This window comes from Petromyzon marinus, chromosome 39 (genome assembly GCF_048934315.1).
Source record: "Petromyzon marinus isolate PM22_M1 ecotype Great Lakes invasive population chromosome 39, UKy_Petmar_22M1.pri1.0, whole genome shotgun sequence".
Lineage (NCBI taxonomy): Eukaryota > Metazoa > Chordata > Hyperoartia > Petromyzontiformes > Petromyzontidae > Petromyzon > Petromyzon marinus.
The window spans coordinates 5,110,573-5,130,849 of record NC_133705.1 but is presented as its reverse complement, the minus strand read 5'-3'; the positions used below and the strand labels follow the sequence as shown (position 1 = coordinate 5,130,849).

The 20,277-nt window shown below is 44.7% G+C and overlaps 1 protein-coding gene across 2 annotated transcripts in view; it reads left to right on the top strand.

Annotated features, from left to right (window-relative positions):
• LOC116950553 (segment polarity protein dishevelled homolog DVL-3-like) overlaps positions 1-20,277 on the top strand; it is a 95,136-nt gene that overhangs the window by 44,262 nt on the left and 30,597 nt on the right. For both annotated transcript variants that reach the window (XM_032968430.2, XM_032968429.2), the window contains exon 6: positions 721-814. In XM_032968430.2, coding sequence (XP_032824321.1) covers positions 721-814 — 94 coding nt within the window. The remainder of the gene's footprint in view (positions 1-720; positions 815-20,277) is intronic.

Sequence of the window (20,277 nt, the reverse complement as noted above, 5' to 3'; positions counted from 1 at the left end):
ACACTTTTTTTGCTGATGGCCGTGTCGGGTGGTGGAGGGTCACGCCACATTTATAAATAACGCGATCTAACCCAAAAACCTTTATTATGAATAAAATAATACTTTTACCTTTCATCTCAAACATTCCAAGGGTACCCCCCAGTGGCAGTTGCCGAATGCAAACACCAAATATTCTGCAGGCGTCAGGGTCGCGATGGAACCCCACGACCTCCGGTGTATACCAGGCGAGGTAGTTAACATCTCCTAGCCACCGCGGCGACCCTCAACGTTTCTTGAGTTAAACGTACGTGATCGACCTGCTGCGCAATTCACGCGTTCCCTCTCTCTGATTCTCCGAGTCGTTCCGAGCGGACCACTCTCCGTCCTTCTTCGTGAGCCGTTCAGCACTTGTTCCATTTCCTTCGTTAATCTCCCCGTCTCTGAGCCGTGTGTCAAACCAGGCGAGAGATGCCACGTATATATTATGATTTTTTTTTTAATTCAGCGCATTCGTCAATGACACCGTGGCCTTCAAAGTAAATATATGTAACAGGCAACGTTTCGGGCTTTGTCCCTCGTTCATAGCACGTAACTGCATCCATCTATCTAGATGACTGTCCAGGAGCCGCGGCTCTTGCCTGCTGGCCACCCTGCTGGCCACCCTGCTCCCATCGTGATGACTGCTGCTGCTGCTGTGTCCGTGTAACCGCCGGCCCGCGCCTGCGTGCGTGCTCCATCTAGGTTCAGCACGTCCACCGAGCAGACGGGCTCCTCGCGGCTTCTCAAGCGCCACCGCCGCCGGCGGAGGAAGCACCGCATGCAGGAGATGGACCGGGTGGGTGGCTCTCTCTCCCCTGTCTCAGCCAGGCTTCCAACAGGCCCGGCAGAAGCACGCGGGACGCAAGCCAACCGCGATTTCATATCACACGGTTTCATTTCTTGTGTCCAACGACTCTATTTCATGTATCCCACGACTCCATTTCATGTGTCGCATGACTCCATTACATGTCCCACGACTCCATTTTATGTATCCCACGACTCCATTTCACGTATCCCATGACTCCATTTCATGTGTCCCACGACTCCATTTCATGTCCCATGACTCCAGTTCATGTACCCCACGACTCCATTTCATGTATCCCACGACTCCATTTCATGTATCCCACGACTCCATTTCATGTATCCCACGACCCCATTTAATGTGTCCCATGACTCCATTTCACGTGTCCCATGACTCCATTTCACGTGTCCCATGACTCCATTTAATGTGTCCCACAACTCCATTTCATGTTCCAAAACTGCATTTCATGTTTCCCATGACACCATTTCACATCCAACGACTCCATTTTATGTATCCCATGACTCCATTTCATGTGTCCCATGACTCCATTTCACATGTCAAATGACTCCATTTCATGTGTCCCACAACTCCATTTCATGTATCCCATGACTCCATTTCACGTGTCCCATGACTCTATTTCATGTCCCACGACTCCATTTCATGCCCCACGACTCCATTTAATGTATCCCACGACTGCATTTTTTTGTATCCCAGGTCTCCATATTATGTAGTCCAGGTCTCCATTTCACGTGCCCCATGCCTCCATTTCATGTATTCCATGACTCGATTTCATGTATCCCACGACTCCATTTCATGTGTCCCACTACTCCATTTCATGTATCCCAGGACTCCATTTCACGTATCCCATGACTCCATTTCACGTGTCCCACTACTCCATTTCATGTATCCCAGGACTCCATTTCACGTATCCCATTACTCCATTTCATGTGTCCCACTACTCCCATTTCATGTATCCCAGAACTCCATTTCATGTATCCCAGAACTCCATTTCATGTATCCCAGAACTCCATTTCATGTATCCCAGGACTCCATTTCATGTATCCCATTGCTCCATTTCATGTGTCTCACTACTCCATTTCATGCATCCCATTACTTATTTTCACGTATCCCACGACTGCACTTCATCTCCCACGACTCCAGTTCATGTTTCCCATGACTCCATTTCACGTGTCCCACTACTCCATTTCACGTGTCCCACTACTCCATTTCACGTCCCACTACTCCATGTCAAGTCCCATGACTCCAGTTCATGTACCCCACGACTCCATTTCATGTATCCCACGACTCCATTTCATGTATCACATGACTCCATTTTATGTATCCCACGACCCCATTTAATGTGTCCCAAGACTCCATTTCATGTATCCCACGACAACATTTCACGTGTCAAATGACTCCATTTAATGTGTTTCACGACTCCATTTCATGTGCCCCATGAATCCATTTCATGTATCCCATGACTCCATTTCATGTGTCCCACGACTCCATTTCATGTATCCCAGGACTCCATTTCATGTATCCCATGACTCCATTTCATGTATAGTTTAAAACCATTTTACGTATCCCAGGACTCCATTTCATGTATCCCATGGCTCCAATTCATGGATCCCACGACAACATTTCACGTGTCAAATGACTCCATTTGATGTGTTCCATGGCTCCATTTGATGTGTCCAATGACTCCATTTCATGTGTCCCATGACTCCATTTCATGTGTCCCATGAATCCATTTCATGTCCCACGACTCCATTTCATGTCCCACGCCTCCATTTCATGTCCCACGACTCCATTTCATGTATCCCATGACTGCATTTCACGTGTCCCACGACTCCATTTCATGTTTCCAATGACACCATTTTACGTATCCCACGACTCCATTTCATGTGACCTACGACTCCATTTCATGTTTCCCACGACTCCATTTCACGTGCCCCATGACTTCATTTCACGTCCCATGACTCCATTTCATGTGTCCCATGACTCCATTTCATGTCCCACGACTCCATTTCATGTCCCACGACTCCATTTCATGTATCCCATGACTCCATTTCATGTTTTCCACGACTCCATTTCACGTGTTCCCTGACTCCATTTCATGTATCCGACGACTCCATTTCATGTATCACATGACTCCATTTTATGTATCCCACGACCCCATTGAATTTGTCCCATGGCTCCATTTCATGTATCCCACGACAACATTTCACGTGTCAAATGACTCCATTTCATGTGTTCCACGGCTCCATTTCATGTGTCCAATGACTCCATTTCATGTGTCCCATGACTCCATTTCATGTGTCCCATGACTCCAGTTCACGTGTCCCACGACTCCATTTCACGTGTCCCACGACTCCATTTCATGTCCCATGACTCGAGTTAATGTATCTCAGGACTCCATTTCACGTATCCCATGACTCCATTTTATGTATACCATGACTCCATTTCATGTGTCCCACGACTACCTTTCATGTGTTCCAGGACTCCATTTCATGTCCCATGACTGCACTTCATGTATCCCACGACTCCATTTCATGTATCCTATGACTGCATTTCATGTGTCCCACGAGTCCATTTCATGTGTCCCACGACTCCATTTTATGAATCCCAGGACTGCATTTCACGTGCCCCATGCCTCCATTTCATGTATCCCATGACTCAGTTTTACGTATACCATGGCTCCATTTCATGTATCCCACGACTCCATTTCATGCTTCCAATGACTCCATTTTACATATCCCACGACTCCATTTCATGTTTCCCACGACTCCATTTCACGTGCCCCATGACTCCATTTCATGTATCCCATGACTTAATTTCATGTATCCCATGACTCCACTTCACGTGTCCCATGACTCCATTTCACGTGTCCCATGACTCCATTTCATATCCCATGACTCCATTTCATATCCCATGACTCCATTTCATGTATCCCATGACTCCATTTCATGTCCCACGACTCCATTTCATGTCCCACGACTCCATTTCATGTCCCATGACTGCACTTCATGTATCCCATGACTCCATTTAACGTGTCCCATGACTCCATTCTATGTCCCACGACTCCATTTCATGTATCCCATGACTCCATTTCATGTATCCCACGACAACATTTCACGTGTCAAATGACTCCATTTAATGTGTTTCACGGCTCCATTTCATGTGCCCCATGACTCCATTTCATGTATCCCATGACTCCATTTCATGTGTCCCACGACTCCATTTCATGTATCCCAGGACTCCATTTCATGTATAGTATAAAACCATTTTACGTATCCCATGACTCCATTTCATGTGTCCCACAACTCCATTTCATGTCCCACGACTCCATTTCATGTCCCACGACTCCATTTCATGTATCCCACGACTCCATTTCATGTATCCCATGACTCCATTTCATGTGTCCCACGACTCCATTTCATGTTTCCAATGACTCCATTTTACGTATCCCACGACTCCATTTCATGTGACCTACGACTCCAATTCATGTTTCCCACGACTCCATTTCACGTGCCCCAGGCCTCCATTTCATGTATCCCATGACTTAATTTCATGTATCCTATGACTCCATTTCACATCCCATGACTCCATTTCATGTATCCCATGACTCCATTTCATGTATCCCATGACTCCATTTCATGTGTCCCATGACTCCATTTCATGTCCCACGACTCCATTTCATGTCCCACGACTCCATTTCATGTATCCCATGACTCCATTTCATGTTTCCCATGACTCCATTTTATGTATCCCATGGCCCCATTGAATTTGTCCCATGGCTCCATTTCATGTATCCCACGACAACATTTCACGTGTCAAATGACTCCATTTCATGTGTCACATGACTCCATTTCATGTGTCCCATGACTCTATTTCACGTATCTCATGACTCCATTTCATGTATCCCACGACTCCATTTCATGTATCCCACGACTCCATTTCATGTATCCTATGACTGCATTTCATGTGTCCCACGAGTCCATTTCATGTGTCCCACGACTCCATTTTATGAATCCCAGGACTGCATTTCACGTGCCCCATGCCTCCATTTCATGTATCCCATGACTCAATTTTACGTATCCCATGGCTCCATTTCATGTATCCCACGACTCCATTTCATGTTTCCAATTACTCCATTTTACGTATCCCATGACTCCATTCCATGTCCCACGACTCCATTTCATGTATCCCACGACAACATTTCACGTGTCAAATGACTCCATTTCATGTGTCACATGACTCCATTTCATGTGTCCCATGACTCTATTTCACGTATCTCATGACTCCATTTCATGTATCCCACGACTCCATTTCATGTATCCCACGACTCCATTTCATGTATCCTATGACTGCATTTCATGTGTCCCACGAGTCCATTTCATGTGTCCCACGACTCCATTTTATGAATCCCAGGACTGCATTTCACGTGCCCCATGCCTCCATTTCATGTATCCCATGACTCAATTTTACGTATCCCATGGCTCCATTTCATGTATCCCACGACTCCATTTCATGTTTCCAATTACTCCATTTTACGTATCCCATGACTCCATTCCATGTCCCACGACTCCATTTCATGTATCCCACGACAACATTTCACGTGTCAAATGACTCCATTTCATGTGTCACATGACTCCATTTCATGTGTCCCATGACTCTATTTCACGTATCTCATGACTCCATTTCATGTATCCCACGACTCCATTTCATGTATCCCATGACTCCATTTAATGTGTTTCACGGCTCCATTTCATGTGCCCCATGACTCCATTTCATGTATCCCATGACTCCATTTCATGTATCCCACGACAACATTTCACGTGTCAAATGACTCCATTTCATGTGTCCCACTACTCCCATTTCATGTATCCCAGAACTCCATTTCATGTATCCCAGAACTCCATTTCATGTATCCCAGAACTCCATTTCATGTATCCCAGGACTCCATTTCATGTATCCCATTGCTCCATTTCATGTGTCTCACTACTCCATTTCATGCATCCCATTACTTATTTTCACGTATCCCACGACTCCACTTCATCTCCCACGACTCCAGTTCATGTTTCCCATGACTCCATTTCACGTGTCCCACTACTCCATTTCACGTCCCACTACTCCATGTCATGTCCCATGACTCCAGTTCATGTACCCCACGACTCCATTTCATGTATCCCACGACTCCATTTCATGTATCACATGACTCCATTTTATGTATCCCACGACCCCATTTAATGTGTCCCAAGACTCCATTTCATGTATCCCACGACAACATTTCACGTGTCAAATGACTCCATTTAATGTGTTTCACGACTCCATTTCATGTGCCCCATGAATCCATTTCATGTATCCCATGACTCCATTTCATGTGTCCCACGACTCCATTTCATGTATCCCAGGACTCCATTTCATGTATCCCATGACTCCATTTCATGTATAGTTTAAAACCATTTTACGTATCCCAGGACTCCATTTCATGTATCCCATGGCTCCAATTCATGGATCCCACGACAACATTTCACGTGTCAAATGACTCCATTTGATGTGTTCCATGGCTCCATTTGATGTGTCCAATGACTCCATTTCATGTGTCCCATGACTCCATTTCATGTGTCCCATGAATCCATTTCATGTCCCACGACTCCATTTCATGTCCCACGCCTCCATTTCATGTCCCACGACTCCATTTCATGTATCCCATGACTGCATTTCACGTGTCCCACGACTCCATTTCATGTTTCCAATGACACCATTTTACGTATCCCACGACTCCATTTCATGTGACCTACGACTCCATTTCATGTTTCCCACGACTCCATTTCACGTGCCCCATGACTTCATTTCACGTCCCATGACTCCATTTCATGTGTCCCATGACTCCATTTCATGTCCCACGACTCCATTTCATGTCCCACGACTCCATTTCATGTATCCCATGACTCCATTTCATGTGTCCCATGAATCCATTTCATGTCCCACGACTACATTTCATGTCGCACGACTCCATTTCATGTCCCACGACTCCATTTCATGTATCCCATGACTCCATTTCATGTTTTCCACGACTCCATTTCACGTGTTCCCTGACTCCATTTCATGTATCCGACGACTCCATTTCATGTATCACATGACTCCATTTTATGTATCCCACGACCCCATTGAATTTGTCCCATGGCTCCATTTCATGTATCCCACGACAACATTTCACGTGTCAAATGACTCCATTTCATGTGTTCCACGGCTCCATTTCATGTGTCCAATGACTCCATTTCATGTGTCCCATGACTCCATTTCATGTGTCCCATGACTCCAGTTCACGTGTCCCACGACTCCATTTCACGTGTCCCACGACTCCATTTCATGTCCCATGACTCGAGTTAATGTATCCCAGGACTCCATTTCACGTATCCCATGACTCCATTTTATGTATACCATGACTCCATTTCATGTGTCCCACGACTACCTTTCATGTGTTCCAGGACTCCATTTCATGTCCCATGACTGCACTTCATGTATCCCACGACTCCATTTCATGTATCCTATGACTGCATTTCATGTGTCCCACGAGTCCATTTCATGTGTCCCACGACTCCATTTTATGAATCCCAGGACTGCATTTCACGTGCCCCATGCCTCCATTTCATGTATCCCATGACTCAGTTTTACGTATCCCATGGCTCCATTTCATGTATCCCACGACTCCATTTCATGCTTCCAATGACTCCATTTTACATATCCCACGACTCCATTTCATGTTTCCCACGACTCCATTTCACGTGCCCCATGACTCCATTTCATGTATCCCATGACTTAATTTCATGTATCCCATGACTCCACTTCACGTGTCCCATGACTCCATTTCACGTGTCCCATGACTCCATTTCATATCCCATGACTCCATTTCATATCCCATGACTCCATTTCATGTATCCCATGACTCCATTTCATGTCCCACGACTCCATTTCATGTCCCACGACTCCATTTCATGTCCCATGACTGCACTTCATGTATCCCATGACTCCATTTAACGTGTCCCATGACTCCATTCCATGTCCCACGACTCCATTTCATGTATCCCATGACTCCATTTCATGTATCCCACGACAACATTTCACGTGTCAAATGACTCCATTTAATGTGTTTCACGGCTCCATTTCATGTGCCCCATGACTCCATTTCATGTATCCCATGACTCCATTTCATGTGTCCCACGACTCCATTTCATGTATCCCAGGACTCCATTTCATGTATAGTATAAAACCATTTTACGTATCCCATGACTCCATTTCATGTGTCCCACAACTCCATTTCATGTCCCACGACTCCATTTCATGTCCCACGACTCCATTTCATGTATCCCACGACTCCATTTCATGTATCCCATGACTCCATTTCATGTGTCCCACGACTCCATTTCATGTTTCCAATGACTCCATTTTACGTATCCCACGACTCCATTTCATGTGACCTACGACTCCAATTCATGTTTCCCACGACTCCATTTCACGTGCCCCAGGCCTCCATTTCATGTATCCCATGACTTAATTTCATGTATCCTATGACTCCATTTCACATCCCATGACTCCATTTCATGTATCCCATGACTCCATTTCATGTATCCCATGACTCCATTTCATGTGTCCCATGACTCCATTTCATGTCCCACGACTCCATTTCATGTCCCACGACTCCATTTCATGTATCCCATGACTCCATTTCATGTTTCCCATGACTCCATTTTATGTATCCCATGGCCCCATTGAATTTGTCCCATGGCTCCATTTCATGTATCCCACGACAACATTTCACGTGTCAAATGACTCCATTTCATGTGTCACATGACTCCATTTCATGTGTCCCATGACTCTATTTCACGTATCTCATGACTCCATTTCATGTATCCCACGACTCCATTTCATGTATCCCACGACTCCATTTCATGTATCCTATGACTGCATTTCATGTGTCCCACGAGTCCATTTCATGTGTCCCACGACTCCATTTTATGAATCCCAGGACTGCATTTCACGTGCCCCATGCCTCCATTTCATGTATCCCATGACTCAATTTTACGTATCCCATGGCTCCATTTCATGTATCCCACGACTCCATTTCATGTTTCCAATTACTCCATTTTACGTATCCCATGACTCCATTCCATGTCCCACGACTCCATTTCATGTATCCCACGACAACATTTCACGTGTCAAATGACTCCATTTCATGTGTCACATGACTCCATTTCATGTGTCCCATGACTCTATTTCACGTATCTCATGACTCCATTTCATGTATCCCACGACTCCATTTCATGTATCCCACGACTCCATTTCATGTATCCTATGACTGCATTTCATGTGTCCCACGAGTCCATTTCATGTGTCCCACGACTCCATTTTATGAATCCCAGGACTGCATTTCACGTGCCCCATGCCTCCATTTCATGTATCCCATGACTCAGTTTTACGTATCCCATGGCTCCATTTCATGTATCCCACGACTCCATTTCATGCTTCCAATGACTCCATTTTACATATCCCACGACTCCATTTCATGTGTCCCATGACTCCATTTCATGTGTCCCACGACTCCATTTCATGTATCCCAGGACTCCATTTCATGTATAGTATAAAACCATTTTACGTATCCCATGACTCCTTTTCATGTGTCCCATGAATCCATTTCATGTCCCACGACTCCATTTCATGTCCAACGACTCCATTTCATGTCCCACGACTCCATTTCATGTATCCCATGACTCCATTTCATGTGTCCCACGACTCCATTTCATGTTTCCATTGACTCCATTTTACGTATCCCACGACTCCATATCATGTGACCTACGACTCCATTTCATGTTTCCCACGACTCCATTTCATGTTTCCCACGACTCCATTTCACGTGCCCCATGACTCCATTTCATGTATCCCATGACTTAATTTCATGTATCCCATGACTCCATTTCACGTCCCATGACTCCATTTCACGTCCCATGACTCCATTTCATGTATCCCATGACTCCATTTCATGTATCCCATGACTCCATTTCATGTGTCCCATGACTCCATTTCATGTCCCACGACTCCATTTCATGTCCCACGACTCCATTTCATGTATCCCATGACTCCATTTCATGTTTCCCACGACTCCATTTCATGTTTCCCACGACTCCATTTCACGTGTTCCCTGACTTCATTTGATGTATCCCACGACTCCATTTCATGTATCACATGACTCCATTTTATGTATCCCACGACCCCATTGAATTTGTCCCATGGCTCCATTTCATGTATCCCACGACAACATTTCACGTGTCAAATGACTCCATTTCATGTGTTCCACGTCTCCATTTCATGTGTCCAATGACTCCATTTCATGTGTCCCATGACTCCATTTCACGTGTCCCACGACTCCATTTCACGTGTCCCACGACTCCATTTCATCTCCCATGACTCGAGTTCATGTATCCCATGACTCCATTTCACGTATCTCATGACTCCATTTCATGTATCCCACGACTCCATTTCATGTATCCTATGACTGCATTTCATGTGTCCCACGAGTCCATTTCATGTTTCCCACGACTCCATTTTATGAATCCCAGGACTGCATTTCACGTGCCCCATGCCTCCATTTCATGTATCCCATGACTCAATTTTACGTATCCCATGGCTCCATTTTACGTATCCCACGACTCCATTTCATGTGAACTACAGCTCCATTTCATGTTTCCCGCGACTACATTTCACGTGCCCCATGACTCCATTTCATGTATCCCATGACTCCATTTCACGTTTCCCATGACTCCATTTCACGTGTCCCATGACTCCATTTCATGTCCCATGACTCCATTTCATGTATCCCATGACTCCATTTCATGTCCCTCGACTCCATTTCATGTCCAACGACTCCATTTCATGTATCCCATGACTCCATTTTATGTGTCCCATGACTCCATTTAACATGTCCCATGACTCCATTCCATGTCCCACGACTCCATTTCATGTATCCCATGACTCCATTTCATGTATCCCACAATAACATTTCACGTGTCAAATGACTCCATTTAACGTGTTTCACAGCTCCATTTCATGTGCCCCACAACTCCCATTTCATGTGTCCCACGACTCCATTTCATGTATCCTAGGACAGCATTTCACGTGCCCCATGCCTCCATTTCATGTGTCCCACGACTCCATTTCATGTATCCCACGACTCCATTTCATGTATCCCACGACTCAATTTCATGTATCCCAGGACTGCATTTCATGTATCCCACGTCTCCATTTCATGTGACCCACGACTCCATTTCATGTAGCCCAGGACTCCATTTTATGTATCCCAGGACTCCATTTCATGTGCCCCATGACTCCATTTCATGTATCCCCCCATGACTCCATTTAATGTGTTTCATGGCTCCATTTCATGTGTCCCACAACTTCCATTTCACGTGCCCCATGATTCCATTTATGTATTCCAGGACTGCATTTTATGTATCCCAGGACTGTATTTCACGTGCCCCATGCCTCCATTTCATGTGCCTCATGACTCCATTTCATGTACCCCACGACTCCATTTCATGTATCCCATGACTCCATTTTGCGTATCCCACGACTCCATTTCATGTGACCCACAACTCTATTTCATGTGTCCCACAACTCCATTTGACGTGCCCCATGACTCCATTTCACGTGTCCCACGACTCCATTTCATGTGTCCCACGACTCCATTTCATGTATCCCATGACTCCATTTTACGTATCCCACGACTCCATTTAATATTTCCCATGACTCCATTTCATGTTCCAAGACTCCATTTCATGTATCCCATGACTCCATTTCATGTATCCCAGGACTCCATTTCATGTGTCCCACAACTCCATTTAATATTTCCCATGACTCCATTTCACATGTCCCATGACTCCATTTCATGTATCCCATGACTCCATTTCATGTATCCCAGGACTGCATTTCACTTGCCCCATGACTCCATTTTATGTTTCCCATGGCTCCATTTTATGTTTCCCATGGCTCCATTTTATGTATCCCATGACTCCATTTCATGTCTCCCATGACTCCATTTTATGTATCCCACGACCCCATTGAATGTATCCCATGACTCCATTTCACATGTCCCATGACTCCATTTCACGTCCCATGACTCCATTTCATGTGTCCCATGACTCCATTTCATGTCCCATGACTCCATTTCATGTTTCCCACGACTCCATTTCACGTATCCCACAACTCCATTTCATGTATCACGTGACTCCATTTTATGTATCCCACGACCCCATTGAATTTGTCCCATGGTTCCATTTCATGTATCCCACGACAACATTTCACGTGTCAAATGACTCCATTTCATGTGTTCCACGGCTCCATTTCATGTGTCCAATGACTCCATTTCATGTGTCCCATGACTCCATTTCATGTGTCCCATGACTCCATTTCACGTGTCCCACGACTCCATTTCACGTGTCCCACGACTCCATTTCATGTCCCATTACTCGAGTTCATGTTTCCCATGACTCCATTTCACGTATCTCATGACTCCATTTAATGTATCCCACGACTCCATTTCATGTATCCTATGACTGCATTTCATGTGTCCCACGAGTCCATTTCATGTGTCCCACGACTCCATTTTATGAATCCCAGGACTGCATTTCACGTGCCCCATGCCTCCATTTCATGTATCCCATGACTCAATTTTACGTATCCTATGGCTCCATTTCATGTATCCCACGACTCCATTTCATGTTTCCAATGACTCCATTTCATGTTTACCACGACTCCATTTCACGTGCCCCATGACTCCATTTCATGTATCCCATGACTTAATTTCACGTGTCCCACGACTCCATTTCATGTGTTCCACGGCTCCATTTCATGTGTCCAATGACTCCATTTCATGTGTCCCATGACTCCATTTCATGTGTCCCATGACTCCATTTCACGTGTCCCACGACTCCATTTCACGTGTCCCACGACTCCATTTCATGTCCCATGACTCGAGTTCATGTTTCCCATGACTCCATTTCACGTATCTCATGACTCCATTTAATGTATCCCACGACTCCATTTCATGTATCCTATGACTGCATTTCATGTGTCCCACGAGTCCATTTCATGTGTCCCACGACTCCATTTTATGAATCCCAGGACTGCATTTCACGTGCCCCATGCCTCCATTTCATGTATCCCATGACTCAATTTTACGTATCCTATGGCTCCATTTCATGTATCCCACGACTCCATTTCATGTGACCTACGACTCTATTTCATGTTTACCACGACTCCATTTCACGTGCCCCATGACTCCATTTCATGTATCCCATGACTTAATTTCACGTGTCCCACGACTCCATTTCATGTGTCCCACGACTCCATTTCATGTATCCCATGACTCCATTTTACGTATCCCACGACTCCATTTAATATTTCCCATGACTCCATTTCATGTTCCAAGACTCCATTTCATGTATCCCATGACTCCATTTCATGTATCCCAGGACTCCATTTCATGTGTCCCACAACTCCATTTAATATTTCCCATGACTCCATTTCACATGTCCCATGACTCCATTTCATGTATCCCATGACTCCATTTCATGTATCCCAGGACTGCATTTCACTTGCCCCATGACTCCATTTTATGTTTCCCATGGCTCCATTTTATGTTTCCCATGGCTCCATTTTATGTATCCCATGACTCCATTTCATGTCTCCCATGACTCCATTTTATGTATCCCACGACCCCATTGAATGTATCCCATGACTCCATTTCACATGTCCCATGACTCCATTTCACGTCCCATGACTCCATTTCATGTGTCCCATGACTCCATTTCATGTCCCATGACTCCATTTCATGTTTCCCACGACTCCATTTCACGTGTTCCCTGACTCCATTTCATGTATCCCACAACTCCATTTCATGTATCACGTGACTCCATTTTATGTATCCCACGACCCCATTGAATTTGTCCCATGGTTCCATTTCATGTATCCCACGACAACATTTCACGTGTCAAATGACTCCATTTCATGTGTTCCACGGCTCCATTTCATGTGTCCAATGACTCCATTTCATGTGTCCCATGACTCCATTTCATGTGTCCCATGACTCCATTTCACGTGTCCCACGACTCCATTTCACGTGTCCCACGACTCCATTTCATGTCCCATGACTCGAGTTCATGTTTCCCATGACTCCATTTCACGTATCTCATGACTCCATTTAATGTATCCCACGACTCCATTTCATGTATCCTATGACTGCATTTCATGTGTCCCACGAGTCCATTTCATGTGTCCCACGACTCCATTTTATGAATCCCAGGACTGCATTTCACGTGCCCCATGCCTCCATTTCATGTATCCCATGACTCAATTTTACGTATCCTATGGCTCCATTTCATGTATCCCACGACTCCATTTCATGTTTCCAATGACTCCATTTCATGTATCCCACGACTCCATTTCATGTGACCTACGACTCTATTTCATGTTTACCACGACTCCATTTCACGTGCCCCATGACTCCATTTCATGTATCCCATGACTTAATTTCATGTATCCCATGACTCCGTTTCACGTGTCCCATGACTCCATTTCATGTATCCCATGACTCCATTTCATGTCCCACGACTCCATTTGGTGTCCCACGACTCCATTTCATGTATCCCATGACTCCATTTCATGTGTCCCATGACTCCATTTCATGTGCCATGACTCCCTTTCATGTATCCCATGACTCCATTTCATGTATCCCACAACAACATTTCACATGTCAAATGACTCCATTTAACATGTTTCACAGCTCCATTTCATGTGCCCCACAACTCCCATTTCATGTGTCCCACGACTCCATTTCATGTATCCTAGGATAGCATTTCACATGCCCCATGCCTCCATTTCATGTATCCCACGACTCCATTTCATGTATCCCACGACTCCATTTCATGTCCCATGACCCCATTTCATGTGTCCCACAACTCCATTTCACGTCCCATGACTCCATTTCATGTGTCCCATGACTCCATTTCATGTCCCATGACTCCATTTCATGTTTCCCACGACTCCATTTCACGTGTTCCCTGACTCCATTTCATGTATCCCACAACTCCATTTCATGTATCACATGACTCCATTTTATGTATCCCACGACCCCATTGAATTTGTCCCATGGTTCCATTTCATGTATCCCACGACAACATTTCACGTGTCAAATGACTCCATTTCATGTGTTCCACGGCTCCATTTCATGTGTCCAATGACTCCATTTCATGTGTCCCATGACTCCATTTCATGTGTCCCACGACTCCATTTCACGTGTCCCACGACTCCATTTCATGTCCCATGACTCGAGTTCATGTTTCCCATGACTCCATTTCACGTATCTCATGACTCCATTTAATGTATTCCACAACTCCATTTCATGTATCCTATGACTGCATTTCATGTGTCCCACGAGTCCATTTCATGTGTCCCACGACTCCATTTTATGAATCCCAGGATTGCATTTCACGTGCCCCATGCCTCCATTTCATGTATCCCATGACTCAATTTTACGTATCCTATGGCTCCATTTCATGTATCCCACGACTCCATTTCATGTTTCCAATGACTCCATTTCATGTATCCCACGACTCCATTTCATGTGACCTACGACTCCATTTCATGTTTACCACGACTCCATTTCACGTGCCCCATGACTCCATTTCATGTATCCCATGACTTAATTTCATGTATTCCATGACTCCGTTTCACGTGTCCCATGACTCCATTTCATGTATCCCATGACTCCATTTCATGTCCCACGACTCCATTTGGTGTCCCACGACTCCATTTCATGTATCCCATGACTCCATTTCATGTGTCCCATGACTCCATTTCATGTGCCATGACTCCCTTTCATGTATCCCATGACTCCATTTCATGTATCCCACAACAACATTTCACATGTCAAATGACTCCAATTATCATGTTTTACAGCTCCATTTCATGTGCCCCACAACTCCCATTTCATGTGTCCCACGACTCCATTTCATGTATCCTAGGATAGCATTTCACATGCCCCATGCCTCCATTTCATGTATCCCACGACTCCATTTCATGTATCCCACGACTCCATTTCATGTCCCATGACCCCATTTCATGTGTCCCACAACTCCATTTCACGTCCCATGACTCCATTTCATGTGTCCCATGACTCCATTTCATGTCCCATGACTCCATTTCATGTTTCCCACGACTCCATTTCACGTGTTCCCTGACTCCATTTCATGTATCCCACAACTCCATTTCATGTATCACATGACTCCATTTTATGTATCCCACGACCCCATTGAATTTGTCCCATGGTTCCATTTCATGTATCCCACGACAACATTTCACGTGTCAAATGACTCCATTTCATGTGTTCCACGGCTCCATTTCATGTGTCCAATGACTCCATTTCATGTGTCCCATGACTCCATTTCATGTGTCCCACGACTCCATTTCACGTGTCCCACGACTCCATTTCATGTCCCATGACTCCATTTCATGTCCCATGACTCGAGTTCATGTTTCCCATGACTCCATTTCACGTATCTCATGACTCCATTTAATGTATCCCACGACTCCATTTCATGTATCCTATGACTGCATTTCATGTGTCCCACGAGTCCATTTCATGTGTCCCACGACTCCATTTTATGAATCCCAGGACTGCATTTCACGTGCCCCATGCCTCCATTTCATGTATCCCATGACTCAATTTTACGTATCCTATGGCTCCATTTCATGTATCCCACGACTCCATTTCATGTTTCCAATGACTCCATTTCATGTATCCCACGACTCCATTTCATGTGACCTACGAATCCATTTCATGTTTACCACGACTCCATTTCACGTGCCCCATGACTCCATTTCATGTATCCCATGACTTAATTTCATGTATCCCATGACTCCGTTTCACGTGTCCCATGACTCCATTTCATGTATCCCATGACTCCATTTCATGTCCCACGACTCCATTTCGTGTCCCACGACTCCATTTCATGTATCCCATGACTCCATTTCATGTGTCCCATGACTCCATTTCATGTGCCATGACTCCCTTTCATGTATCCCATGACTCCATTTAATGTATCCCACAACAACATTTCACATGTCAAATGACTCCATTTAACATGTTTCACAGCTCCATTTCATGTGCCCCACAACTCCCATTTCATGTGTCCCACGACTCCATTTCATGTATCCTAGGATAGCATTTCACATGCCCCATGCCTCCATTTCATGTATCCCACGACTCCATTTCATGTATCCCACGACTCCATTTCATGTCCCATGACCCCATTTCATGTTTCCCACATCTCCATTTCATGTTCCAGGACTCCATTTCATGTGTCCCCAGCTCCATTTTATGTATCCCATGCCTTCATTTCATGTATCCCACGACTCCATTTCATGTATCCCACGGCTCCATTTCATGTATCCCAGGACTCCATTTCACATGCCCCATGACTCCATTTCATGTGTCCCATGGCTCCATTTAATGGATTCTATGATGCCATTACACATCCCACGACTCCATTTTATGTTTCCCATTACTCCATTTTACATTTTTCAAGACTCCATTTCATGTATCCTATGACTTAATTTAATGGATTACATGACTCCATTACACGTCCAACGACTCAATTTTATGTACCCCAGGACTCCATTTCATGTATCCCATGACTCCATTGTATGTTTCCAATGACCCCATTTAATGTGCCCATGACTCCATTTCATGTATCCCACGACAACAGTTCACGTGTCAAATGACTCCATTTCATGTGTCCCACGACTCCAATTTATGTATCCCAGGACTCCATTTCATGTGACCGATGACTCCATTTCATGTATCCCAGGACTCCATTTCATGTTTCCCATGACTCCATTTTATGTATCCTATGTCTCCATTTTATGTTTCCCATTGCTCCATTTTTTGTATCCCATGGCTCCATTTCATGTATCCCACGACTCCATTTCATGTATCCCACGACTCCATTTTATGTTTCCCACGACCCCATTGCATGTGTCCCATGACTCCATTTCATGTATCCTACGATTCCATTTCATGTGTCCCATGACTCCATTTCATGTATCCCCCGACTCCATTTCATGTATCCCACGGCTCCATTTCATGTATCCCAGGACTCCATTTCACATGCCCCATGACTCCATTTCATGTGTCCCATGGCTCCATTTAATGGATTCCATGATGCCATTACACATCCCACGACTCCATTTTATGTTTCCCATTACTCCATTTTACGTTTCTCAAGACTCCATTTAATGTATCCTATGACTTAATTTAATGGATTACATGACTCCATTACACGTCCAATGACTCAATTTTATGTACCCCAGGACTCCATTTCATGTATCCCATGACCCCATTTAATGTATCCCACGACAACATTTCACGTGTCAAATGACTCCATTTCATGTGTCCCACGACTCCAATTTATGTATCCCAGGACTCCATTTCATGTGACCGATGACTCCATTTCATGTATCCCAGGACTCCATTTCATGTTTCCCATGACTCCATTTTATGTATCCTATGTCTCCATTTTATGTTTCCCATTGCTCCATTTTTTGTATCCCATGGCTCCATTTCATGTATCCCACGACTCCATTTCATGTATCCCACGACTCCATTTTATATAACCCATGACTCCATTTTACGCTTCTCAGGACTCCATTTCATGTGTAGCAGGACTCCATTTCATGTGTCCCATGACTCCATTTCATGTGTCCCATAACTCCATTTTATGAATCCCAGGACTGCATTTCACGTGCCCCATGCCTCCATTTCACGTATCCCATGGCTCCATTTCATGTATCCCACGACTCCATTTCATGTTTGCAATGACTCCATTTTACGTATCCCACGACTCCATTTCATGTGACCTACGACTCCATTTCATATTTCCCACGACTCCATTTCACGTGCCCCATGACTCCATTTCATGTATCCCATGACTTAATTTCATGTATCCCATGACTCCATTTCACGTGTCCCATGACTCCATTTCATGTATCCCATGACTCCATGTCATATGTCCCATGACTCCATTTCTTGTCCCACGACTCCATTTCACGTCCCACGACTCCATTTCATGTATCCCATGACTCCATTTCACGTGTCCCATGACTCCATTTCATGCGCAATGACTCCATTTCATGTGCCATGACTCCATTTAACGTGTCCCATGACTCCATTCCATGTCCCACGACTCCATTTCATATATCCCATGACTCCATTTCATGTATCCCAGGACTGCATTTCACTTGCCCAATGCCTCCATTTCATGTGTCCCATGACTCCATTTTATGTTTCCCATGGCTCCATTTTATGTTTCCCATGGCTCCATTTTATGTATCCCATGACTCCATTTCATGTATCCCATGACTCCATTTTATGTATCCCACGACCCCATTGAATGTATCACATGACTCCATTTCTCGTGTCCCATGACTCCATTTCACGTGTCCCATGACTCCATTTCACGTCCCATGACTCCATTTCATGTATCCCATGACTCCATTTCATGTCCCATGACTCCATTTCATGTTTCCCACGACTCCATTTCATGTATCCCACGACTCCATTTCATGTATCACATGATTCCATTTTATGTATCCCACGACCCCATTGAATTTGTCCCATGGCTCCATTTCATGTATCCCACGACAACATTTCACGTGTCAAATGACTCCATTTCATGTGTTCCCCGGCTCCATTTCATGTGTCCAATGACTCCATTTCATGTGTCCCATGACTCCATTTCATGTGTCCCATGACTCCATTTCACGTGTCCCACGACTCCATTTCACGTGTCCCACGACTCCATTTCATGTCCCATGACTTGAGTTCATGTTTCCCATGACTCCATTTCACGTATCTCATGACTCCATTTCATGTATCCCACGACTCCATTTCATGTATCCTATGACTGCATTTCATGTGTCCCACGAGTCCATTTCATGTGTCCCACGACTCCATTTTATGAATCCCAGGACTGCATTTCACGTGCCCCATGCCTCCATTTCATGTATCCCATGACTCAATTTTACGTATCCCATGGCTCCTTTTCATGTATCCCACGACTCCATTTCATGTTTCCAATGACTCCATTTTACGTATCCCACGACTCCATTTCATGTGACCTACGACTCCATTTCATGTTTCCCAAGACTCCATTTCACGTGCCCCATGACTCCATTTCATGTATCCCATGACTTAATTTCATGTATCCCATGACTCCATTTCATGTGTCCCATGTTTCCATATCATGGGTTCCATGACTCCATTTCATGTGTCCCATGACTCCATTTCATGTATCCCATGACTCCATTTTACGTATCCCACGACTCCATTTCATGTGTCCCAT